The sequence below is a fragment of the Labeo rohita genome, chromosome 15 (assembly GCF_022985175.1).
Source record: "Labeo rohita strain BAU-BD-2019 chromosome 15, IGBB_LRoh.1.0, whole genome shotgun sequence".
In the NCBI taxonomy this organism is placed as follows: Eukaryota; Metazoa; Chordata; class Actinopteri; order Cypriniformes; family Cyprinidae; genus Labeo; species Labeo rohita.
The window spans coordinates 16,771,156-16,796,661 of record NC_066883.1 but is presented as its reverse complement, the minus strand read 5'-3'; the positions used below and the strand labels follow the sequence as shown (position 1 = coordinate 16,796,661).

At 36.9% G+C, this 25,506-nt stretch overlaps 1 protein-coding gene across 1 annotated transcript in view; it reads right to left on the bottom strand.

Moving 5' to 3' along the window:
• Window positions 1-269: 269 nt before the first annotated feature.
• Window positions 270-25,506, bottom strand: part of med13b (mediator complex subunit 13b) — a 45,592-nt gene continuing 20,355 nt past the window's right edge. The window contains exons 10-30 of the mRNA XM_051129191.1: window positions 22,695-22,911; window positions 22,584-22,611; window positions 22,377-22,498; window positions 21,979-22,063; window positions 19,335-19,528; window positions 19,043-19,242; window positions 12,885-13,789; window positions 10,362-10,529; window positions 10,057-10,280; window positions 9,403-9,592; window positions 8,975-9,332; window positions 7,562-7,778; window positions 7,288-7,479; window positions 5,956-6,179; window positions 5,725-5,867; window positions 5,486-5,644; window positions 5,233-5,376; window positions 3,153-3,313; window positions 2,891-3,055; window positions 2,649-2,749; window positions 270-1,146 (exon numbers count right to left, since the gene is read on the bottom strand). Of these exons, the coding sequence (XP_050985148.1) occupies window positions 1,014-1,146; window positions 2,649-2,749; window positions 2,891-3,055; window positions 3,153-3,313; window positions 5,233-5,376; window positions 5,486-5,644; window positions 5,725-5,867; window positions 5,956-6,179; window positions 7,288-7,479; window positions 7,562-7,778; window positions 8,975-9,332; window positions 9,403-9,592; window positions 10,057-10,280; window positions 10,362-10,529; window positions 12,885-13,789; window positions 19,043-19,242; window positions 19,335-19,528; window positions 21,979-22,063; window positions 22,377-22,498; window positions 22,584-22,611; window positions 22,695-22,911 (4,330 nt within the window). The 3' untranslated portion in view covers window positions 270-1,013. The remainder of the gene's footprint in view (window positions 1,147-2,648; window positions 2,750-2,890; window positions 3,056-3,152; window positions 3,314-5,232; window positions 5,377-5,485; window positions 5,645-5,724; window positions 5,868-5,955; window positions 6,180-7,287; window positions 7,480-7,561; window positions 7,779-8,974; window positions 9,333-9,402; window positions 9,593-10,056; window positions 10,281-10,361; window positions 10,530-12,884; window positions 13,790-19,042; window positions 19,243-19,334; window positions 19,529-21,978; window positions 22,064-22,376; window positions 22,499-22,583; window positions 22,612-22,694; window positions 22,912-25,506) is intronic.

Here is a 25,506-nt window from a genome sequence, read left to right as displayed (position 1 = left end):
TCATATCTCAGCCTCTGGTTCAGCTCCACGAGGAAACGAGCGCATATGCACAGCCGGTCGCCAGGACACGCGAACAGGCCTGATGAGAATAGCACCATGTCATTTCACAGGGATTTGAGCAGAATAAATACACAGCAATTTCTCCCTCGAGGGCTTATCATACCTGGAGAGTATGATGAAACCTCCTGCAATACGGTGTCTCGTTTTTTCCCTAGAAACCCAAGATATTTGTTCAATATCAAGCAGGATGTGCAATGACGACCACAGGCTTCAGGTTTTACACACTTTATTCCTAAAACATCGGCTGCACCATCCATAGCGGCACACGATTGTATGTACACATTTATATACACACACAATTCTCTAAATCTGTGATATAAAATATATAATCCGACAATGTACCTCTTGTCCTCTTATTTGAACACATTAAATTGCTGTACAGGAATTCTGTAGCTACAGCCTATCTTAAAGTCCCCACCACACAAAGGTAAGAACGTGAGCTCCTGTATACTTCATCTGTACACTGTGACAGTAAAAATTGTGGAGAAAATATTTCTCTAAATATTCCTCTAAAAGCAACCTACAGCAAATTCACTTGTCGGTTCTGTAATTAAGACAATTACATACATGACAAACCATTTTCAATTCATTTAGGAAGGCAATATGCAGCTTCCGGTCTTTATATAATATAAAAGATTAAGAAATTACACATTTAAAAACGTACAATAAATAAGATATATGCAGGCATTTCAACTGGATAAAACCTGACCCGAACTGCACTTTCAGGCCATCATCAGGACTCGAGTTCATTGAGATGGACTAGTTCCTTTCCCTCCAGTTGTCGTGAGATGGACACTTGGCATAAACTGGGCAGCCTGGCATTGCCGTAAGTGCGCTGTCTGATTGAAGTGGGCTTGCCCAGCCGTGCCCACGGCGGCAGTGCAGTGATGCTGTGTCTCTGCGGGGTCTGTCGTGAGAAATCGTGGCGACGCTTGCGCAGATCCCCTCGTTTGTTAGAGCATGTTCATTATGAAGTTGTACATTTGGTTGAGCACAACAAAGTGCACGGGCAGACAAGAGCGCCGGTCCTGAGTCGCTGGGTCACAGGTCAGCCATGACAGGGCGTTGTACTGTTCCAGCACAAATCTGCAAATACAACAAATGTGGGAGAAATCCTTTAGCATTATGGACAGTTGATCTAAAAATGAAAATTATTTCATATATTACGCAACCTAATGTCATTCCAAACGCATAAGACGCAGAACAACTGTTTGTAACATTGATAATAACTTAGCATATTAGACTGATTTCTGAAAGATTATGTAACACTAAAGACAGGAGTAATGATTATGGGGGGAAAAAAACCCAAAAAAACAACTTTGTACTCAACAATTGTGGTCATCCCAAACTTTTGAACAAAAACATGTAAAATGAAATTCAAGGACGTTCAAGGACTTTTTGGATTTTCAAGAACTTTAATCAGAGATCTCAGTTACGTCTTCTCTTTCAAATTCTATAAAAAGATAAATAGAAAAATAAAAATATGCTAAAGTATTACAAAGTATACTACACTTTTACTATAGTAAAACCATGGTTAGTTTTCTTAAGGGATTTGTATTTGTGTATACGCTCTCCCTTTTTTCTGTTTTATTTTGTAAATGTACTGCCTTGATGGTTTGATTAAAAAAAAAAAAAAAAAAAAAAAAAAAGATAAATAAATTAGAATTTTGCTCTAAAATCCTGATCTGAAATGATTCGCCATACGCGCTCCAAAGTCTCGAACTGAATCAAATGATTCGTGAACCTGCATCTTAAATGGAGCTTTGTGTATTTACTTCAAATCATGTATCGTGAACGGCTCTTTTCATTTGATCTGGTTTTTGCCAGTGAATCGCTTGAAATGAACGATCGAGTTTGAATCAATCGGAGCAGTTCCAGCATAAATTATTAATTTGGTTAGTCTGTTTCTCTTTTTGCATCTTCAGCCAAGTTTACTTGACATTGTCAGTACTACTACTGGCTTAGCTCACTAGTTTTCTGACATTAACTGAAATATCCAAAAATTATGTTTTTTTGAATTGTGTGAACTTTGCATGAAAAGATGTGCTTACTGACAAAATTAAACACTTATTTCATAGACACATTGTCCTTTCAAGCAGTGCAGGCACTTGTACGAACCCTGTGTATAACATTTTACATATAATGCAGTTATATTAACAAATATCTTCAGAAGACTTGCTTGATCCTTAAGGATTTCTTAAACAATGTCTTTATAAACATTTATGAGCATCAACATTTTGGTGGAATGAACTTTTAATTGTGGAAAGGATTTTGTAAGTTTCCTTAAAAATATCTTGAAAAATTATGGCGAGAAAATGTTCACTGTGGGGTGAACTATTCCTCTAAATAAAAAGCGTTTAATGCTAAAGACTTTAAAAAGAGACTCTCCTGAAAGTCATTTATTCTTAAATCAAATCCAGTCTTGAAAGTTTCATAAATCAGTTGGTCTCCTTCTAACATAGAATTACACAAGCTCCAACAAGTATGAAATGGCATCAACGAGGATTACACCATGTGGGATCATTTCACAAATGTATAAGAAACATGGGATATAGGGAAGAGTGGCTATAAGAGGTCCAAGCTGATACCTGAGCACATCTGAGGTATGGCTGGAGTCCAGAGGGTGAGAGTGTTTACTGTGCAGCAACACATCTGACTGCACTGACGAAACATTAAGGTGCAGAGAAGCCTGACAGGAAGACAGGAACATTCATTATATGACACCTCTGTGGCTCTTTTAAATAGATTAGATTGTGAAACATGATTCACACAATAAAGCTGTAATGCATCTCTGAAGCAAAAAGATTATTACGTTTACTGAACCGCTTACCTTCAGGAAGAGAGGACATTGGTTCTTTGCCTGTGGACACGAGGACCAGAACCAGTCAGGCAGTGGGCCGGCTTTAGCCGTGGACACGAAGTAGCCCAGAGCCATGGGCTGCTGGAGGATGTTGGGAGACTCGTCGTGAGACTCCATCCTGTCTGTGCTCTGGCCCTGAGGATGCAGAGAGGGTGAATTCAGAGCTCTGAGAAATGACTTCAGCTGATTTTATGTGTGAAATTCTTTAGAAGGACAGAGCAAATCAGTTTACCTTGCTGCCGTCTCCTCCGTGGTGGTAATGCGATCCTGGGGACTGTACTGGGGAGGTGGTGGGAGAGTTGGGTATGATGTTAATGAGATCAGGATCAACCAGGTCATTCTCTGACAGCAGGTCCAAGATCCCATCCATGCCGCCCATTCCGTCATTGACATCTGCCAACACAATAAAAACTTACATTAGCCTGCTATAAACCAGTGTTAATTTCTTCACAGTGACATTTTGCCACAGACGAAAACGAGACGATAACGAAACAAAAACTCTGACAGAAATCTACTGCCATTTTTGTCAACGAATAAAAATGAGACGAAAATGTTTTTCGTTTGGGACGATTTGGGAAGAGATTAATTGAGAATGAATCTGCTGCGTGGTTCGGAGGTTAGATACACACATTTGAACTGTATCATAGCCTATTGATCTACCCGGCGGGATATAAGCGGGCATACATTTGCTGCACGTCTCATAAAACGTTAAAAAATGTCAATAAGTAAGAGAACAGCAGACATATGGACACATTTGACATCGCAATAGAAGTCAATTCAGTTCGTTTTTTAGAGCACACACTGTGGCAGCACCTCTTACACAGAACACGAGTACTCTTTTACGTCACATGAACTGAGAAATACACATAAAATGATGGCGAATTGTCCGTTTTGACGAGTATTCGCGTAAAGGCCCAGTTAGATCTTATGTGAACGTAAATAGTTAGGAGAATATCAGACGTGTATCAGTACACTGCATCCGTGTATCCAGTTTTAACCCTTTCACATGAGTTTAAAATGTTCTAGCTGAGCCCCCAGGGTGAGATTTTTTAGGCAACCGTTATTTTAGAATATATCGCCTTTTTGTTTTTATGGCAATGCGTCATGTTTGTCACATGACACGTCGCAGCCACAACAACGCTATATATCTAATATTCCGATTCTGAAATATGTGCAAATAAGTGTATTTGGATATTTAAACACTTTTATGAGCGTTAGTTGATCTATGCTGAGTGATGGGCGCCGCCATGTTAGTTCGCGCTGAATCTGAGCTGTGGGATTTACAAGATGCAAATTCAAGCTCTCCTCCTGAAAAACATTAAAGTCTCTGGTGAGCTGGGAGAAGAGCAGAGTAAACTTTATAGTTACCTACTCAATGTGTATATGATATCAATAAAACATGTCGTCAGATTACATTTGTAATGATCATTATTGCTGCATCCATAGACATCAACGTGTATTTTGCAAACTATAAATGCATCGCTTTACTAGTTCTTATGTGTATTTAAATGTCTGGAACCTAAAATAATCATTATATTGTTGAAAACATTGAATAGCTGCGATAATATGAGAAGCGCTCAGCGCGTCAGATCTGGCTCTGCGTCAGCCAAAGCGTCAAAGCAGATTTGAATTCAGCAGTTGATCATGTGATGCGCTGAACGTTCGAATCACACCGGTGTCATCATACGCGTTAAAGGGTTAAAGGGACAGCAGCCTAATTTAGTTCCTATTGTCTGTGGCATTGATATCAAGCAATAAAAGAAAGACAGAAAATCACTCACTGCTCTTGACTGAATCACTTTAGTAGCCCTAATAAAGATTCATCTAAATGTATTTATATAAATAATTATGTCTGCTTGAAAGAATGAAGAATATGGTAAACAAGTTGTTACAAACAATGCATAATCAGCCTATATACCATTGGCATTTCATTAAAAAGAAGACCATGTTCTTGTTCCTTTTTGAGAAGTGGTTTAATTTCATTTTAATATAAAGCAATGTTGTGTCACAGCAGTTAAGTCTGTGTATATTATGATAAAACATTAATATCAAACCTATACAATGAGTTTGGTCATTTTAGAGAATTACTTACTAAATGCATTACACTGTAACTAAACCCATTAGATTTTAGCAGACTAAATTTAATGTATATTTAGTCAACTAAAACTAGACTAAAACAATTCAAATGACTAAAATATGACTAAAACTAAATGTCATTTTTGTCAAGACTACGACTAAATCAAAATTTGCCGTCAAAACTAACACTGCTATAAACCCAATAAGTGGAAGTGAAAGTTGTGAAAGTGTCTGACCATTGATGGGATTGAAGGCCTGGAGGCCGGCGGAAGTTGGGAACACGAGGATGTGAGTGCAGGAGGTGTCCTGAGGAGTGTTTAACTGCGACTGCATGTTCAGGGTCGTGCTGCGGCCAAACACGGAGCCCGTGGACACGGAGTCTACGGAGAGACAGAAAAAGGAGGAAAATCATGAACTTTCGTCAAAAATTCAAAAGGACACAGACAAACGCCAAACAAGCTCTCTGTGTGAAAGCGCCACGTTAATTACCTGGCATGATGACAAAGGAAGCCTGTGGTTCCATGGCGACTAGACAGGTACTGAGGATGCTGGGACTGTCCGCGGCAGAGATGCCGCACATCCTGCACATTTCCTTCAGGCGTCTGCCGAGAGACTGCAAGTTCCGTCGACTCAACATAATACTCCAATCTGATTGGAGCAAAAACAGCAGTTAAATCAATAGCAAAGAGCACATGACGCCAAACGCTCTGCATAATTCCAAAACCTACCACGTAGCTCCCCGTGGCCTATCCTTCCGAGTCGGCCAATCACAATGCGCCATGGAAGTGAGGTCATCTGTACGAGACCCAGGCACCATTCCCAAAGCTTCTGAAGGCCTTGGCGTCGCGCAGAGCCCTTTTTCCTCCTAGCTCTGTGAAAACGCACAAACACAACAGTCACAACAGAGGCCTGGGGTTGAGTAAACTAAGCCAATCAACGATCAACTCTCGAGCGCTCACCGGTTGGGTACGTCAATGCTGATGACACAGGTTTCCAGCAGCTCTCCGTACTGGTCTGTGCATGAAGCCAGGAGCCACCTCTGGTCATGTGACAGGCAGTAGGCCACAAACAGCACGTTGTATTTCTGGGCAGCCTCTCCGAATGTCTCACCCAGCTCTGTCTGCTTGTCCTTCACTGGTGCCAGGACGAATGGCGGTGCGTAGAGATGTAAACACTCTGGTCTCTGAGGAGGGCAAGGACCAAGAGGTCAATATTATGATTCATACACAGTCCTGTTTTTCAATATTCAGGTTGAATTTCTGCCTTCACTTGATGCCCACAGTCCCCAAAATAAGATGATCCCTTTGTGAAAGGCCCCATTTTAAAAACTAAAGGCAGCTATACACTACTGGTTACAAGCTCAAGAAACATCTATTACTACTATCAATGTTAAAACGTTCTTCTCAGAATTGTAAGATAAAAACATGTTATTCTGTCTTTATAACTAAAAAAGTAATAACTGCGAGTTTCTCTTGAACTGTATAACTCAAAATTCTCAGAAAAAAAGTAAACATTTCTGAGAAAAAAACCTCAAAATTGTAAGAAAAAAGAAGATATAAACTAAGAAAAAATCTAAAAAAAACTGAGAAAAATCTAAATTTCTTGTTTTTATCTCGCCACTCTGACTTTTTACCTTGCAATTGTGAATTTATATCATGCAATTCTGAGAAAAAAAAAGTAATAATTCCAAGTTTATGTCACACAGTTCTGGCTACATAATTCATTATTGTGAATTTACATCTCAATTCTGAGAGAAAACTCAATTGTCAGAAAAAAAATGGCAGAGTTAGGAGATAGAAATAAATGCTATTCTGAAAAAAAAAAAAGTTTATAAAAAAAAAAAATGTGTTTTTGATCTAATTTTTCGTATTTGAGTGCTAAGCCTAAAAAACTTCTTTCAAAAACATTTAAAAAATCTTATATATATATATATTTTTTTTTTTTTTTTTTTTTGTACATAAAAATGCATTTATATTGAGACAAATAAATATATATATATATATATATATATATATATATATATATATATATATATATATATATATATATATATATATATATATATATATATATATAATATATTTATTTATATAAAAATAATAACTATACATCAACAACAAAAATTTATTAATAAATGAATCTATTATTAATAGTAATATTTGCCCCTGAACTTCTCATTTACAGAAATAATGAAAGAAACGAAAATACAAAAACTGGGTAAATGTGTATTGAAACCTATTTAATTTGAAATTAAAAACCTTTATGGGTACAATTTTAATTATCAGCAGTACCTCTTTGCTCTGTAGTGCAGTGTCGATGGCCAGGCCGGGGCCAAAGCCTGTTAGCGTTTTGACGTTAGTGGAGGTTGGCAGACGCCGTCTGCACTGTGTGTAAACTGAGAAAGCCAGAGACTTCAGGTGCTGTGCATATATATGGCTCTCCTCACTCCAGACCGGCTGCAGCAAGTACTGACTGGGTATTATCTGGGAGAACAAAACACAGGATGTTTAGAAAAAAAGCAACGTGGCGTTACAATCAGACAGCACGGATCAGATGGATTCTTACTTGGACATATACAGCATTCCTGATGTGAGGAGGAAGAAACTGAAGCATTTCTAGATAACAGCGAAGAAGAGCCATCGTCCATAGGCTAGAATCGCCGTCTTGGGCTGTCTCCTCATAGCTGAACGGATTTACGATGTAGATGACTATAGCGGGAGGATAAGTGACGGCATGGGAGTCACCGTCAGTCGGCACTCCCACCTTGTCTCTTTCCATTGTGCTGTGACACAGATAAATCACGGATCAGACAGGGTTTCTGCAGGTTTTATGAGGGTAAATTGAAGACTTTTTAAAGACCTTTTTAAGACCAACTAAAGAAAATTTAAGGGAAAAAAAAATATATACATCGAAGGAAAAATTCAGCAATATATTCCCCAAGTATAGTTTTACTTTCACTTTCAAATTAGCAGCAATTCAACGACTAGCAATCGTTTGTTTTTAGTTCGTTTCCTTGGTAAAAGTGCCACACACATTTTACTTTCACTTTCAAATTAGTGGCAATTTAGAGTCAAGCAGTTGTTTGTTTTTAGTTCATTTGAGTTTTCCCTCTTTTCTTCACTTTCCTTCGTTTTTATACTTTCACTTTTAAATTAGCTGCATTAACGTAACGTAACAATCTTTTAACAACAAAACGAATAATAATACACCACGTTATATGCCTAATATAAAATAATAACTTACACAAAGTTTAAATAAGTATACAAAACTGAAAATCAGTAAACACCATATAACCAAATATGAATAAGAAAGCATGGAAGCACGGTATACACCCTGATGTTGCCTAATTAAAAAAAAAACACATTTTAAATAAATAAAAATTAGCAAACACTGTGGAACCAAATAAATATGTAACTTCCACTATCACCTCAGATAAACGGCAGAATTCAACAGGCTTTTCAAAATCCCAAATATTTTTAAAACAGGCGCTTCTGCATTTTATTTTTGAAACTCTTCCACCTTAGTCTTAATCTTTCTCACCTCTCCTTTCTTGTCAGTCATTCGGTGCGTTCAGTTTTAATTGTATTGTCTGTTCTCTAACTGAACTAAATGATTTTTACTACTATAAAAAAAATCTAAACGACAAGTTCTTCTTCAGGTAACTGGGAGATGAAGCAGCACATAATGCCATCTACCGTGTACTGTTTAATAAATATTGAGCAACCTAAGCCACACTGCACAGAAATTAGGCTTTCGCTTCACTTTAAATTAAAAGATGAGAAAACAATCCCTCACGAAAATTAATGCCATGACCATATGAATTGAAGACTTGCTGCTCTGATTTAAGACCTTTTCAAGGCCTTAATTCACAGAAAAGCGATTTAAGACTTTTTAAGACTTTAAGACCCACGTAAACCTTCTCAGAGATCACATCTGAAAACGTTAGTAACAAAACTGTTTGGATATGAAAACTAGTACCTCTCTGCAGGCTCAGCCTGGACCTGAGGTTGGCTGGTGGCCGAGGTGCCGTCCCCCACTGTCCCTGCACTCTGACCACCGCTTTGCTGGCTGGCCTGCAAGCCCCCGAAAGGAGGAAGTGAATTGGGCTTGGAAGACGGCATGGTGCCTATGCCCTGAGAGCAGGCGGAAGAAGAAGTGGTGCTGGATGTTGTGGTGGCGGCAGTAGTGGTGTTAGTGTTGGAGGTGCTGTTGCTGGATGGGGTGGCGCTTTGAGTGGATGTTACGGGGCTGCCAGAGCCAGAAGATTGTGTAGAGCTGGGCGGGTTTCGTTGGGAAAGCAGTGAGCTGTCCAAAGACTGGGATGCCAGAATGGACGCTGAAGAGATAAGAAATATTAGAGACTGTTGCAATTAACTTCGAAAAAATTCTCTTGGTTCTGCACATACCCAAGTCGTGACAGCACACTTGTGCGTAGAGTTTGAGCTTGTTAAATGCCTCGCTGCTGCTGTTGATGGTTTTTGGGAGCCAGTCAGTGAGAGTCTGCTCCGTGAGAGGTTTGGATCCAGCATCGTTCACCGTCACAATGCCATCAGCGTGAGACTTGGCGATGGGCCTGTGCTGACCGAGCCGACAGGACTGCCGTACAATAATAAAAATCACGTCAAGTCAACTGTACAGACCAATTATAAGTTCGTAAACATTCGGGAGGCACGTGCATCATGGTTGCAGAAAACCCTGGAGAGATAGCTTTTACAGCTAGAGAATTACACAGATTCGGTACAAAATGGTTAAATTTAAAAAGATTATAGTATGTACGTACATCCATAGTATGTTTAGATTCAAATGGCGTCTTTAATGACAGTACTCTATAAAAATTATTTGGTTTTTTTTCCTCTTATTCCATGGATTTTATCCATTTACCTCCACTGGTTACCAGTGTTTTTGTGCAACCATTATGCGCGCGCAGCTGCAACTGACGTCTACTCCAAAATGGTCTATAGTGTTTTTCACAATACAAAGTTTCAAACCAGCTTTACAGAAAACAATATTCACCAAATAAACATACAAATCACATCCTAAGCTCATTAGCACGTTCTAACCTCATATACCGCCGTCAAGTCTCGGAAGAAAATCTTAGCTCCATTAATCAGGGCTTCGTTGTCGGGACACACCACCATGTATCCGATATCCCGCTGGGAGCTGTAGGGGTCCAGCAGAAGCTTCTCCCAGTATGGCAGAGCAAAAGGAGACAGCACCACGAAGTCATACTCGTAACCCACCAGTAAGGTGGGGATGGGGAGAGGCTCTGGAGATTCATCTGTGCCTGAGAGAAAAAGAGTTGTGTAAATACGCCTGTATCATTTATAAACGACGCAGAGGATGGTGTCTATTGAGTTACGCCTACCGTACGATCCCCTGCCAGCCATCTTGTGGAACTGCTGCCAGGTGAGGGGGCCCTGGACTCCCCAAGAGCGCACAGACCTCTTCTTCTGGATGGTGTCCTGCAGGACAGGCTGCAGCGACAGCAGCATCCTCAGCACATCCTGGGAGAACAGCATGCTCATATCGAAAGCTGCAAGAACAGAAAGAGTAGTGTTTTACTTCAAATAGATTTACTGCTAAACACTTTTAGTTTAGGAAAGCCATTTTGTAGGTTACTTGCAGAATTTGCTACAAGTCTGCATGAAATAAAAATTCACAATATCTACTTTTTAAATGCATGTTGATCTTACTGTGAACAAATAGTCATAACTGGATCACTCTGTTGACACATACTGGATGATCATTGCGCCCCTTTCTTACAATCGACTGCCACTCTCATTATTTCTGCCTACAATCAACAACTGGTCAACTGAACCAAATCCTGATTTGCTTCATTCAGATGTACGTCACAAATGAGGCTAAATGATCTGTTGCTACTTCAAATTCCTAGTGACTTTAAGCTGGTCTTTGAGATTGATTTGAAATCAAACAACATCTTAAAGACAAATTAAAATTAATTTATTTACTTTAACATGTACCTGGACTTAAAGGGGTAGTTCACCCAAAAGTGAAAATTCTGCCATTAATTACTCACCTTCATGTTGTTCCAAACCCGTAAGACCCATAAGTTCTCTCGGAAGACAAATTAATGTATTTTTGATGAAATCTGAGAGCTTTCTGACCTTGCATAGACAGCAACGCAACTGACACGTTCAAGGTCCAGAAAGGTAGTAAGGACACTGTTACCCTTGTGCAACCTTATGGACATTTTGTGGACATTTTGACATTGTCTTTTTTAGTTTTTTTTTTTTCCTATCAATTGCATAAGTCTTGGCATAGGTGTGTATTTTTTTGGAATTTGAATGTTTCACCCTCATTTCCTTGCATAAATTTATTTTACACTAGGTATAGAAAATAGTTCCTCTCAGGACCTTAAGGACAAAAACGTCCTCATTGAAACCCATTAAAACTGCAATTTTTAATCCCAGTGCCATTTAACTATAAAATGATGCAACATTTGTTAATAGGCTTTCATTCTGTTGGCAAGGCTTCAAAATTAAAATTTTTACTATGTCTTTACTAGATCGTGCCATTTTACAAGTTTGGCATATGAAACAAATACTTGCTTTAGTCCTGTTTTCTGCTTATGCATGTTATAGTCTATTATAGAGTCAATTAGATAAATTATGCAGCTATAATTGTGTGGGTATGTTGGTATGGATGTCAGAGTTTGGTTTGAATGTGTGTCCTAAATAAAATTTGTGTGTGTTTGTGTGTGCGCACCTCTAACGTTTGAGAGAGAGAAATTACATTGTACTGCAAATCACAAATTCCACCACTGTGTACGTCAGCAGAGTTTTGCTGGAATTTAATGGAAAAAGTTTAGTACTGCACCCAAACAAAATTTTACTAAAAGCTCATCGACCTCAAATTTGGAACACAACTTGTTTAGATTTATGGCTTTGATTTTCTATCATTTTTTGAGTTCAAAATGTTTTATAAAATGCATATTTTATATGAAAATTGCTCATAAATCATTTTCATAAACTTAAACCTCCATATTTTTTTTTAATCTGCCAAGAGTCTTCTTTAAAATAAGACCAAACTTAAGTCTGTACTCCCATCTTCAAATTTTTATGACAGTTGACATGGACATTTTTGTCCTCTATGAACATATGTATAACTTTTTTAAATTGACATGTAAAGGTTAAGATAGTCCATGTGACATCAGTGGTTCAACCTTAATTTTGTGAAGCTATAAGAATACTTTTTACGCACAAAGAAAATAAAAAGAATGACTTTATATAGCAATTTCTTCTCTTCTACGTCAGAATGCCAACCCCTGCATCAGCATCATCACACGCATACACTGTGATACTCTCGTGAATGCAAGTAGAAGAGAAGAAATTGTTGAATAAAGTCACTATTTTTGTTTTCTTCACAAACAAACAGTATTCTTGTAGCTTCATAAAATTAAGGTTGAACCACTTATGTCACATGGGCTAACAATGTCCTTACTACCTTTCTGGGCCTTGAACGCTGTAGTTGCGTTGCTGTCTATGCAGGGTCAGAAAGCTGACAGATTTCATCAAAAATATATTAATTTGTGTTCTGAAGATGAACAAAGGTCTCACAGGTTTGGAAAGACATGAGGGTGAGTAATTAATGACAGAATTTTTATTTTTGGGTGAACTCTTTCATTAACCACATTTCAATGTATGAATTTAGAAGTTGAAAAAAGCTACTGAATAAACACATTTCAGATAACATCTTGATTGTATGCATTAAGCATTCTAAATTCATATTAGAGTTTAATTGTTTTAATATATTGATATTGTATTAATTGAAATTCCCAGCTTTTTGTTTTTGAACCACTGGTGAAAACCTTCTACTGAATGAGCAGTGTAAAAATGAAAGTAAATAAAAAAACAAGAGGACGTCTCACCATTGCGCTTGGCCCAGTGATGTAAAGAGGAGCTCTTGACAAGTGTCTCATCGACTTTTCCGCCAGACATGTTGTCCATGAACTGTCTGCCATGTTCCAGAGCCAAGTAGCAGTCGCTGTAATAGTCCCTCTCCTCCAGTCGCATGGGGGACTTGAGACCGGTGCTGGGATGTTCTGGCCTGATGATGGGGGAGAAGGGGTTAGTGCACAGGTCCTGCAGCAGGAGGATTAGATCATCCGGGACTTGCTCTTTAAGGGCCGCCCCTCTGTGAAGGGAGGCTGCGCGTACAGCCTCAAAGTGCTTCTCAGTCTCCCGTCCGGCATCTGAACCCCGTCCCATGATGTCCAGCTCGTCCTCCAGAAAGAGGCCGGCCCCGTTGCCATAGCGGCGGTTCATGACAGCGCTAAAACCACAGGAGCAAGGTTCCATGCTTGAGTACTGCGAGTCCATGTTGGGATCGCTGATGTAGACGCCCACATCCGCCCCTGTAATGTTCATGTTGCAGACGCAGATGCAACAGCTGTCGAAGTTGCAGTCCTTGAAGAGGTTCATGACCGACTCGGAGAGGATGAGGGTGACGTATAGGCTGTGAGCTTCCGGGATGGAGGGCACGGTGGCCGGCTCCACTGAATTTAAAGGTCGGCAGGTGGAGGGCGTTGAGGCGGGAGAATAGAGGTCTGAGTTTTCATATTTTAGTGAGCCCTGGACGCTGGCAGGGCCTCTGGGAGTGCGTGGGGTTCGGGGTGTCCGTGGCGTTGGGGCGGAGATTCGAGGGGTGGCGGGGGAGGGCAGGATGCCAGCGCCGCTGTTGCTGGGTGGGGCGCTGTTAGACATGAAGGTGTTGTGTGTCTGAGGGGTGCAGCTCTGGTCCTGCTCAACTGCACTTCCTACACTAGGGATGTTACTGTTGAAGAAAAGGAGAAAGTGTCACATACAGTGGTGAAATCAACTGGCATTTACAGATAAGTGGAACAAGTATAATTTCTAAGCCAGAAAGAAATTTTTTTTGGTTTAAAAGGGTGAGAAATTAAAATTCCCTTGACCTTTTGACATATAAGAGGTCACTGTAAAAACATCCTGTAAGTTTCAGAACTCAAAACTTTCTTGATAGTCTAAAAACAACTTAAATTAAAGCCAATCTGCCAAACGACTGTGGAATGTGCTGCTTTATAACATAATAGTGCGCCTAAATGCAACCTCACTGCCCGTTTAGCCCCGACCACCAATTCACACTTGTAGGCTTCATCCAAAAACATAGGCAGCTGACTTGCTGCCTCGCTGCCTTATCAGGCAATACTTTGCATGCAGAACTTTGCACAAAGGCACCTCATGAACTGATTTCGGACAGGCTTCTGAGGCTGTAATGGTTTAATGATCTACAACAAAGTAGAATCTTGGCTGATGTGGTTTTGGTGATAACTGAACAAATATTTAAATATTAATCTTGCTAGAAATAACCACAAAAGTGCAAAAAGGTAGTCAGAATCATACATTTACACACAAAATGACCACCAAACGAACATTTTCTAGCTCAACCACCATGGAATGGAAGACACAAGATTATGGGATATTAAAGGCAGCGAAGGATACATCTATGCAGACAATATTTACTGATATTTTTCCAACTCATTTTGGTTGATACTGATAAATTTCCTTTTGTTTAGAAACAACACCAAGTCTCTCCTGAGCAGAAATTCTAAGCAAAATATTTCTAATATCGGTTAGCTTTTAACAAGAACTTATTTGTTAGAATTAAATAAACAATAATGTTCTTTTATAATGACAGTACATTGAAGCTTTAAAAAAAACCACATAAATAAACTTAAATCACTGTAATTTTTTTCCAGAAACATTTTAAGATGTAACATTTGTAGATCGTCTAAAACAACAGAGTTGTAAAAATTCTTTTAGAGTTCATAATTGAAAAAATATATATTACACATTAATAAATAAACACGTATATATAAAATTATTTATTTACAAGTGTCATTTTTGTGATTTTTTTTGTTCATGTAAGCTATAGCTTTTGACCTTAAATTTAAGATATCAATTACAGCTTTATTTTAATCAGAAACGCAGTCTAAGTGTTGTTTGTTTTTACTTTCATTTTATTAGAAGTAGACCAACAGCGCCCTCTATGGAATTAAAGCACCTTACCGAATGGGCATTAGGAATCGGGGGAGGCTGCCACTGCTGCCACTGCACGTGCTATTGCTGCTTACTCTATCGCACACCTATGTTCATTCTCAGTTTAAATGCAGTGATCCAAAACAACGAATCTAATCACCATTCAGGCAAAACTTTGCTTCAAGAATGAGTCACACTGCTGATGTGATCTAATCGCTAGCACACCCTAAGCATATGTGAGTTAATGTATTCCTCTTATCTGCAAGACATACCCGCATAACATATCGGGCTGATGCTGATATTTACGTTTAAAGCCATTATCGGCTGATTCCGATTTCAGTCCGATAATATTGTTCATCCCTAATAAAGATGGCTCTGAAGAGACAAGATGCTGTACAAAATCAGTCTTTGCATTGCCTTCCTTCAGATCCCAACTTTAAGAAAGAATAGATGAACTTTATTTTTAATAAAGTTCCAGACTCCTCAGTAAGAACTTGGTCCTTTCATTTTACAGCAGATTAATTTACAAACAAGGCACAATTTGACGCAGGACTTTCAGAAAGATTAAAAATAAAAGACAATGTTGTGCCAGCTATATTGAATCTGACAGTAATGTTGCATCACACAAATGTGAGCATGCATTTCTAACATAAATCACAGCAATGTCCATTTGTAAAGGATGTAGGCTGTCAAACATACACAACTGTTAGCCAATCATAGGAGGGGGCGCCTACAATCCGGAAAACCTATTCAAAAAGAGCATTCTGATGAGAGGGGTCAAAAATCTTGATAAGATTATAAATGAACCTCAGAGAACAGTACAACAAAATAATAAGGCAGTTTATGACCCCTGTAAAAGTATAAAACATGTTTTGTCTAATAGGGAAGAAAAAGAAAAAGAAAAATAAAAAAAAAAAATAAAAAAAAAAAAAATACACACACAACATTTAACCACTTTCTGCTGGTCACAAAGTGGAAATCTTTAGTCACCTCCACAATATTCCTCAAGTCAGTTCAACTCAAGGAGACATGATCTAATTCCCAAACGATTCCTGATTCACTGTTTAAAGTGATTCGCTGCCAAACTCTCTGTAAAGAGTCAGCATAAAAGTCTGCTCTGACCAGCCAACAGAAACAGAGAGCAAAGTGGCTCTTTGGATGTGCACAAGAAAGACTTTCAAGAGTGATACCTTGTGTCCCAATATAAAAAAAAAAAAAAAAAAAGAAAAAAACAATTTATATACTTTTTAACCACAAATGCTCGTCTCTAGCCCTAGTGTACTCTGCACTCCGGTTTAAGACAGTTAGGGAATTGTCAAAAAAAAAAAAATCATCCTACATTGTGGTTTTATCTTTTTTTCTAAAGGGTGCTTGACCTTCTTTGGATATTCACTTGGTAAACACTGGATTGGTACTTCTGCAGCGATGTAGGATGATTTTGAAGTTGGAGGAGAAAATAAGAGAAATAAGAGTTTTTCGACCTAACTGTACTGAACCGGAGGCGCACAGAGTATGCATGCACATCGCAGAGCTAGACAAGACAAACATTTGAGGTTAAAAAAAAAAATATATAAATTGTAATTTTGTTTTAGAAAATAACCAATCGTTCCGCTTAGAGACCTTTGAAGCTGCACTGAAACTGCATTTTGGAAGTTCAAACTCGCAGGCTCCATTGAGTCAATTATATGGAGAAAATTCCTAAAATGTTTTCCCTCCAAAAAACTTTTTTTTTTTTTTTTTTTTTTTTTTTAACAATGGGATTCTTCAAGTTCATACTTTGTAACATTTTCAAATTCAGGACACTCATTTTAACCAGTAAACCAACAGAAAGAATTTTGGCCGATTGATACAATCAGTTAAATGGTTTAATAGTTTTTTTTTTTTTCAGTAATTTAGCAAAATATTTTAAGACATTTGCTGGATGTTTAAAAAAAAAAAAAAAAAAAAAAAAAAAAAAAAAATGAAAACGCATTTTTGAGAGAGAAAAAAGATAAATCGCGTAGGCCTATAACGTTAAGTCGCATTTTATTATCACATTCAGAAATGGACCTGATGTCGACGCAAAATGTTTACAAAAACTATAAACACAGGCTAGGCTATTTTAGCTCCCCCCACTCCACAAAAAAAATCTTTCAATTTAACAGTATTCAGAAAAGAACAAGAATAAACTATAACAAGCTAGGCTATACTAAATGTTTGGCTGACTGTATTTTATGATAATCTAAAGGCTGCATTGTCAAGTTAGCAATGCTTAATTTCTGTGCGCAATAACTTTTCCTTCTAACGATGGAAACGACGACTCCTAGTCATACAGATCATCGAAACTGTAAATGGTTTGCTTTTGTTTGTGTACATTCACAATAAAAACAAATCTTTGTGCTTTTGTAAAATAAAGAAAAATAGGATGCCGCTTTCAGCCGTCTTCCTTTTATGCAGCACAACAATGAATCAAAACTCGGCATACTAGCTAGCCTATTTGTTGCACAGGTTTTTCTTTTGTTAATCAAGTAAAAATATTTATTGTATAGGCCTATTCATTCATTATATATATATATATATATATATAGCCTTATTTTACTATGTTAGCAGAAGTGCTGCAGGTGCGTGATGTGATGATAATCCTCATGTTCTGTTGCTTTTTGCACATGTAAAATTAAAGGAGAAGTCCACTTCCAGAACAACAATTCACAAATATTGTTTAAAACCGCATTTGGGATCGTTTGAAGGCATATTTAAACTGCATTTTGGAAGTTCAAAATTGGGGCACCATAATCCATTATATGGAACAAAATGCTGAAATGTTTTCCTCAAAATACTATTTCTTTACGACTGAAGAAAGACAGACATGAAAATCTTGGATGACAAGGGGGTGAGTACATTATATGTGAATCTTTGTTTTAGAAGTGGACTTCTTTAATCCTTGAAAAACAAAGTTTGGTATTTTTAACGGGTCACAGACACTTATCCTTTCTAAAATAATGACATTCTAATTTAAAACAATCTTGTCTGCTAACGGTTAATAATCAGTTAACGAGTGCCGGCTGTCAATTAGGAAAAATAACTGAAATGAACATCCCTATTATAAATGTCTGTACTGTCACTTTTGATCAATTTAATACATCCCTGCTGAATAAAATTATTAATAAATAAATGTACTTACTCCAAATAACAGTAGTGTTTACATGCTCTGACTAGCCAATAGAAAGAGATTAGGTGGGTAAATACAGAATTCATTTCAGAATTTTGGTTAGCTGCTTTAAGATGTAAAATAAACCATATTCAGTCTTTCACAATTTTCTTTGCTAAGAAACTTAACTGAGGCATCTGGGTTTGTTTGTTTAAATAGTACTGTGCCATTTTTGAAACACTGCATACCACCTATCAGTTTCTGGATCAAACCACAAAATTCACAAGCATTATGGAGTCGTTTGAGAAAAAACCACCAGTGAATCAACGTCTCTCTCTATTCCTCTGCAGTTTAAGTGAAAGTACAGCTGTGATTACTCTGCTGGGAACTGACTCACCTGTAGGAACTGACTTCACTAATCCACTAAAATCACATTGGAAACAGTTGGTAAGTTATTGCAAAATAACTTTGTGTTTGTTAGTTTTGAGAAAAGTGTTCAGATGTGGCATCTCTAAAACAGATGCAGGTACACATTCTAAAAGTTGGCGTCAAAGCTCTGGACACATTCCTCAATTAAAGCGGCACTATCATTAATACTGAATGTCTATTTTGGGCTGGCAGCTGCTTGGACCACAAACAGCAGAGAAGAGTGTGTTCTGTGCTTGTTAAAAACCTGACCCATTTACTTCAACCACCACCTGCTAAATATGCACGACCACCCCCTCCTCCTCCTAAATAAGGTAAATCAATCTGTTTAAAAGCCTTTTAGGCTTCCATACATGCCAACAAGCTGATGAAAGCTTGAATTGCTCAATGTCTCATTAAAGGTTTGTTTGTTGCAAAACAACACTAAAATCTGCTAGAAGGGAGGAAGAAAAATCCCTCATTGCTTGGCTGTTGTACCTGTCCTTGTTGAGGAAGGTCATGGCTGCCATCGGCTGCAGCATCTCCAGTTTGCCGACTGTCCAGCTGGGCCGGTACACGCACTCTTCTGGAAGCTTGATGGGAAGCAGACACTGGCTGGGCAGCGTCTTCAGAGGGGCGTAAAGGGAGCAGCCGATGAGCGCTTGGCAGGACTCTGGCTTAAATACGTAGGAGAAGTCCTGAAAACACGACAAGGAAACAGTCTTGCATCACAAAATGCCTCTTCGTGAAAACATCCCTGGGAATTCACGCAGCAGTAATTAAGTCCCACCTTAATCTCTGAGGGTTTGGGGCTGCAGAAACCCTCCTCCACCTCCATCTTGAAGTTGCCGCCGATGGCCCCATCCAAAAGAGAGAGGCCAGCCACTGACTCTGTGTTGCCCATGTTTATAGGAGAGTAGCCCATGATGATGTGCTGCTCCAGCGACGGAGGGGTTGGAAACATCTGGTGCAAGTCTGCAGAGCCTAGATCAATAAACACACACAATGAAGGAACAGAATTTTGGCACTATAAATAGAAAATAGGTAACAGATGCTCGCCATTAACGTCTCAGTCTGTGATGACTTGTGCAGCACAAAAACTGTTTTGTCTGAGGAAACATGTAGCTCTTGGATTCTGAAGCTCTAAGTAAGAGCCCATGCAATGACTTTTCTAGAATTGAATTACATTAAAATTTGGGGTAATAGAAGAGTGAAAAACCAGATTTTCTGCTTTTAATGATTTTCAAAAATCATGTTTTTTCACTGTGCATTCCAGTTAATCTGAATCAAACTGCAGTTGGGTTATTTTGATAAAGTAAAAACACAGCTAACACAAAACAATAAAAACATGATAACATAATAAAAAAACAATTTGAGAAATATTTTTAAAAAACAGAGTTGCAAATAAACTCTTCAAATAGCTGATATTAAAACCCTATAATATTTCCTAATTTTAAAACAAGCAATTAAAAAAAAAGTTGTTACAAGCAGTGTTACAGCAGCTACTATTATAGTATTCATTAATAGTTTTTGAACATCGTTTATTTTCAGTTTTCAGTAAAACGTTTTTGTAATTTTGTTATAGTAACATTTGTACTTTAAGTTATACAATTATGAAAAAACCCCAAAACATTTTACGTCAGTTTTATTTTTCAATAATTGTAGTTCTTTAACATTTTATCCGTTAGTTTTTAATATTTATATTCTATTTTAATTAATGAAAATAATAGTTTTTTTACAAGTGAATTCAAGCATCACAACACTATAATGTACAAAAATATTAATAAAAATCTTTTAAAGATCTGATGATTAACAATTAAGTGTTAGTGTTTTTAAACTAATTAACTTTAAAGGAAATTAACAAAAAAATTAGTTTGCACAATATCCGATACCAGCAATTAAAAAAAAAAAAAAACTCTTTAAATATATTTTTAATTGTTAAAAAAAAAAAAAAAAAAAAAAAAAAAAAAAAAACACATACACAAAAAATTATTAATTTATTAACTTAATATATAAAGAAACTAATTTAACTATATAAAACTATATAAACTATATAAAGCAACTAATTCTCAAGTTTTTCATGTAATATTTATATTCTATTTTATTTCAGCTTTATTTCAATTAATGAAAATTCTGTTTCTTTTACAAGTGAATTCAAGCATCACAACATTATAATGTACAAAAATAATAATAATAAAAATATTTTAAAGATCTGATGAAGATTAACTATTAATAGTGTTTTTAAACTAATTAACTTTAAATGAAATTAGCTAAAAATGAGCTTGCGCAATATCTGATACCAGCAATTAAAAAAAAAAAAAAAATCTTTAGATCTCTTTTTAATTAAAAAAACAAAACAAAAACATATACACGTTAAAAATAAATGATATATTTTTAAACATTATATTTTTACTTTTCTCAATATATATAAAGCAACTAATTTAACTATATAACTATATAAACAACATAAAACGACTAATTTTAAAGTTTTTAATGTAATATTTATATTCATTTTATCTCATTTTATTTTATTTCAGCTTTATTTCAACTAATGAAAATTATAATAGCTTTTTTTACAAGTGAATTTAAGCATCACATTATAATGTACAAAAATAACAAGAATTATTTTTTTGAGATTTGCTGAAGATTAACAATTGTGTTATTAGTGTTTTTAAACACTTCTTAACTTTCAATAAAATTAGCTAAAATGGTCTGGGATCACTAAGATTTGTCATGTCTTTAAAGAATTCTCTTATGCCCATCAGGGCTCCAGTAATATTGTGAAATATTATCACAGTTTAAAATAATGTTTTGTTTTGAAAATATGATTTATTCCTGTGATGCAATGAATTCTCAGCATCATTCCAGTCTTCAGCATTACATGATGCTTCAGAAATCCTTCTAATATGCTGATTTATTACTTTTATTATCAATGCTGAACGCAGTTGTGCTGCTCAATATTTTTTTGGATCCTGCGATTTTTTTTTCAGGATTCTTTGATGAATAAAAAGTTAAAAAGAACAGTTTTTATTCAAAACGGAAGTCCTCACAGGTACCAAAAAAAACATTAAGCTGCACAAGTGTTTTCCACATTCACTATAAATCAGCATATTAGAATGATTTCTGAAGGATCATGTGACACTGAAAACTGGAGTAATTATGCTGGAAAATCAGCTTTGATCACAGGAATAAATTACATTTTAAAATATATTCACACAGAAAACAGTTATTTTCAAATGAAATAATATTTCACAATTTTTTTTCTGGATTTGTGATCAAATAAATGCAGCCTTGATGAGCATTCTCACTCTATAATATGAACTTCCATTACATATTCTAAAACAGATTGCTCACACATTCCCAGTAACAGTTATTAGAATAAATGTTTCAGTAAAGATGCAGATTCAGCAGGGGTCATGAACTGAGGCACATACAAGGCAGGGGGTCTGGCGCTGCAGGTTTCGGTTCTTTCCCACCAAATTTTTCCTCTGCTCCACCAGCAGCTCTCCTGGATCCAGGCTGTTTGGAGTAAGACAAAGAAACGCTCACTTTAATTGCTCTACTGTTCCCCTAGTTCAGCAAATAAAGAACTTTACAACCACCTGAACGTTTTTCTAATGAGTCAGGAGATCCAGCAACTAAGCGGTCTCTAATTCGGCTTCAATACGAATATCATCGTATCCAACAGATTCATTTCTGCTGGAGAACTGTGATTAATAGCAAAAATTGATTTGAAGAGTTGATTATGATATTATGGTTTTTTTAAGTTTGGACAGCTGGCCATTTAACTTTTCACATCACAGTTAGCTGGTGAGTTCATAAGAGCACTAACCGTCAGGTCATCCTCATCAGAGTTAAACAGGTTGTCCAGGTCATTAATGGACACGACTAGATCTGTCTCATGAAACAAGCTGGGGGTAGGAAGTGGTTTGCTACCACCTGACCCCTGGGCATCTGTGTGCAAAAAGAACATTTCTCAGAAACATTTCCAGACACAATGAAACATTTATCAATTAAAGTGTGAGGAAATAATACTCACCATCAGATGACAAACTGCCATCATCCCTCTAAAAGCAAAATAAATAAATAAGACTTCTCACTTTGAGAAAGACAATCACACAACATTCTTCTAAGAAAATCACTGCCTGACCTTATTTTTCTTTCCGGCTTCCCTCTCGGCTCCAGGTTTTTTGTCTTTATCAGAGAAAGTAAACTCCTCATCTCCTTCCACAAATGCATAAGGATCAGATTCACGCTCCTGGTCTCCATCGCACACAGCTGCAGAGAGATGCTGGTTTTTCCTTTGCTCGTACATCTTCACCAGCTCTTCTGACACTTTCAGAGGCCTTTTGGAGGAGGACATAAACCTGCAAAAAACAACCCACACTATGTTACACTTTTAGTTGGAAAAGAGTCATGCTGAATAACCAGTTGAATAGTGAATAATTAGTTATACAAATACTACGTTTATACTTCTTTTGTTGTATTTACTTATAGATAGCTTGATAGCTTATACCCAGGCAAAAATGTGACACTTTCATATATTACTACTAAAAGCTTTAGACACCCATGGCTGTAGTTTTTTTTTTTTTTTTTAAGAAATTAAAGAATTAGTTTACTCCAAAATTAAATGATGATTTACACACCCCCATGTCATCCAAGATATTCATGACTTTCTTTCTTCAGTCGAAAAGAAATGAAAGTTTTTAAGGAAAACATTCCAGGATTTTTTCCATATATTGGACTTCAATGGGGATCAAAGAGTTGAAGGTTCAAATTGCAGCTTCAGATTCACTCTACATGATCCCAGCAGAGAAATAAGGGTCTTATCTAGTGAAACGATTGGTCACTTTCTAAAAAAATTAAAAATGTATATATTTTTTGACCACAAAAGCTTGTCTTGCACTAGTTCAGCAATGCACGTCTATGACTTCACATGTTGAAAAGGTCATGCATGTTTAATTCTTCGCCTGTGTACTTCGGTTCAAAAAGGTAGGGTAGGGCAAAAAACTCCATCTCTTTTTCTTCAACTTCAAAATCATCTGACGTTGTTTTACCTTTTTTGTAAAGGGCGTTTGACTTTCTTTGCACATTCGCTTTCTAAACACTGGGTCGGTACTTATGCCTACGTCACACGTGACCTTTCCAACGTGACTACATAATGCGTGAAGTCAAGCTAGTGCGAGATAAGCATTTGTGGTTAAAAAGTATAGAAATTTTTTTTTTTTTTAATAAAATGACTGATCGTGTCATTAGACAAGACCCTTATTCCTCGGCTGGGATCAGGTAGAGCCCTTTGATGCTGCAATTTGGACCTTCAGGTCATTGGTCCCCATTGAAGTCCACTATATGAAGAAAAATCCTGCAATATGTTTTTGCCAAAAACATTAATTTCTATTCGACTGAAGAAAGAAAACTATGAACATCTTGGATGACATGGGGGTGAGTAAATTTGCAAGAAATTACTCACCCCCTTGTCATCCAAGATGTTCATGTCTTTCTTTCTTCAGTTGTAAAGAAACGTTTGAGGAAAACATTTTAGGATTTTTCTCCATATAGTGGACTTCAATGGCGCCCCCGTGAGTTTGAACTTCCAAAATGTAGTTTAAATGCAGCTTCAAAGGGCTATAAACAATCCCAGCTGAGGAAAAAAAAGTTCTTATCTAGTGAAATGATTGGTTATTTTCTATTTTTTTTTTTTTTTAAAAGTACAGACTTTTTAAACTCAAATGCTTATCTTGTCTAGCTCTGCGGTTCAATACAGTTAGGGTATGTGGAAAAACTCCCATCTCATTTTCTCCTCCAACATCAAAACTGCTGCTTTACCTTTTTTTTGTAAAAGGTGTTTGACCCTCCGTGTTCACTTTGCAAATACTTGGTACTTCTGCAGCGATGCAGGACAATTTTGGGTTGGAGGAGAAAATGAGATGGGAGTTTTTCCACATACCCTAATTGTATTGAACTGGAATGCACAGTTCATGCAGAACTACACAAGATGAGCATTTGAAGTTAAAAAGTATATAAATTGTCAATTTCTTTTAGAAAATAACTGATCGTTTCGCTAGATAAGACCCTTATTCCTCAGCTGGGATCATTTAGAGCCTTTTGAACCTGCATTTAAACTGCATTTTGGAAGTTCAAACTCGCAGGCACCATAGAAGTCCACTAAATAGAGAAAAATCCTGCAATGTTTGCCTCAAAAAACAATTTCTTTACAACTGAAGGAAGAAAGACATGAACATCTTGGATGACAAGGGGGTGAGTAAATTATCTGTAAAGTTGTGTTCTGGAAGTGAACTACTCCTTCAATATAATCGTAATCTAAAAAAAAAAAAAAAAAAAAAACATTTTTAAATCTAAAACATGCTTATTATTATATTTTAGTATGAAATGCCACATACATCAATAAATATAATTAGATTTTTACAAAATAATAATAAGCCATAGGCACTAAATCAAACCATTAAGTGTGTAGGAAAAACTGAAGGCAAACTCTCCAGAGATGAAGACTTAGTAAGCGGTCATTACTTCAGCAACTGTTGACTATTTATGTGTTCCAGCATAACATCATTAGGTCACACAGAGTGCACCATAATATTGAGCCAGGAACTGTGTCCAATTCAACCTATCTGCCCCTGCCATCAACTAACATTACCAATTAGTAGTGTGGAAACCAAGCAGTTTTTCAGCAAAGCTGGCTCATGTTATTGACAACCACTGAAGCAAAACAACTTGCAAAAAAAGCCAAAGTAACGTTCTTTATAGAACAGATGTTAAAAAACTGACCTATTCCCAGGCAAGTTAAAAAAGCTTCCTTTTTCAAAAAGGCAAGGTCATGTTTTGTTGAGGATCTATTCTGCCTGCCAAACTAGAACTGTTTGTATTCAGTTCTACTAAGCCAAACGGCTATTTATTTTTAACTGCACATCATTTGGTATTTAGTGTAATAATAGCATAATTAC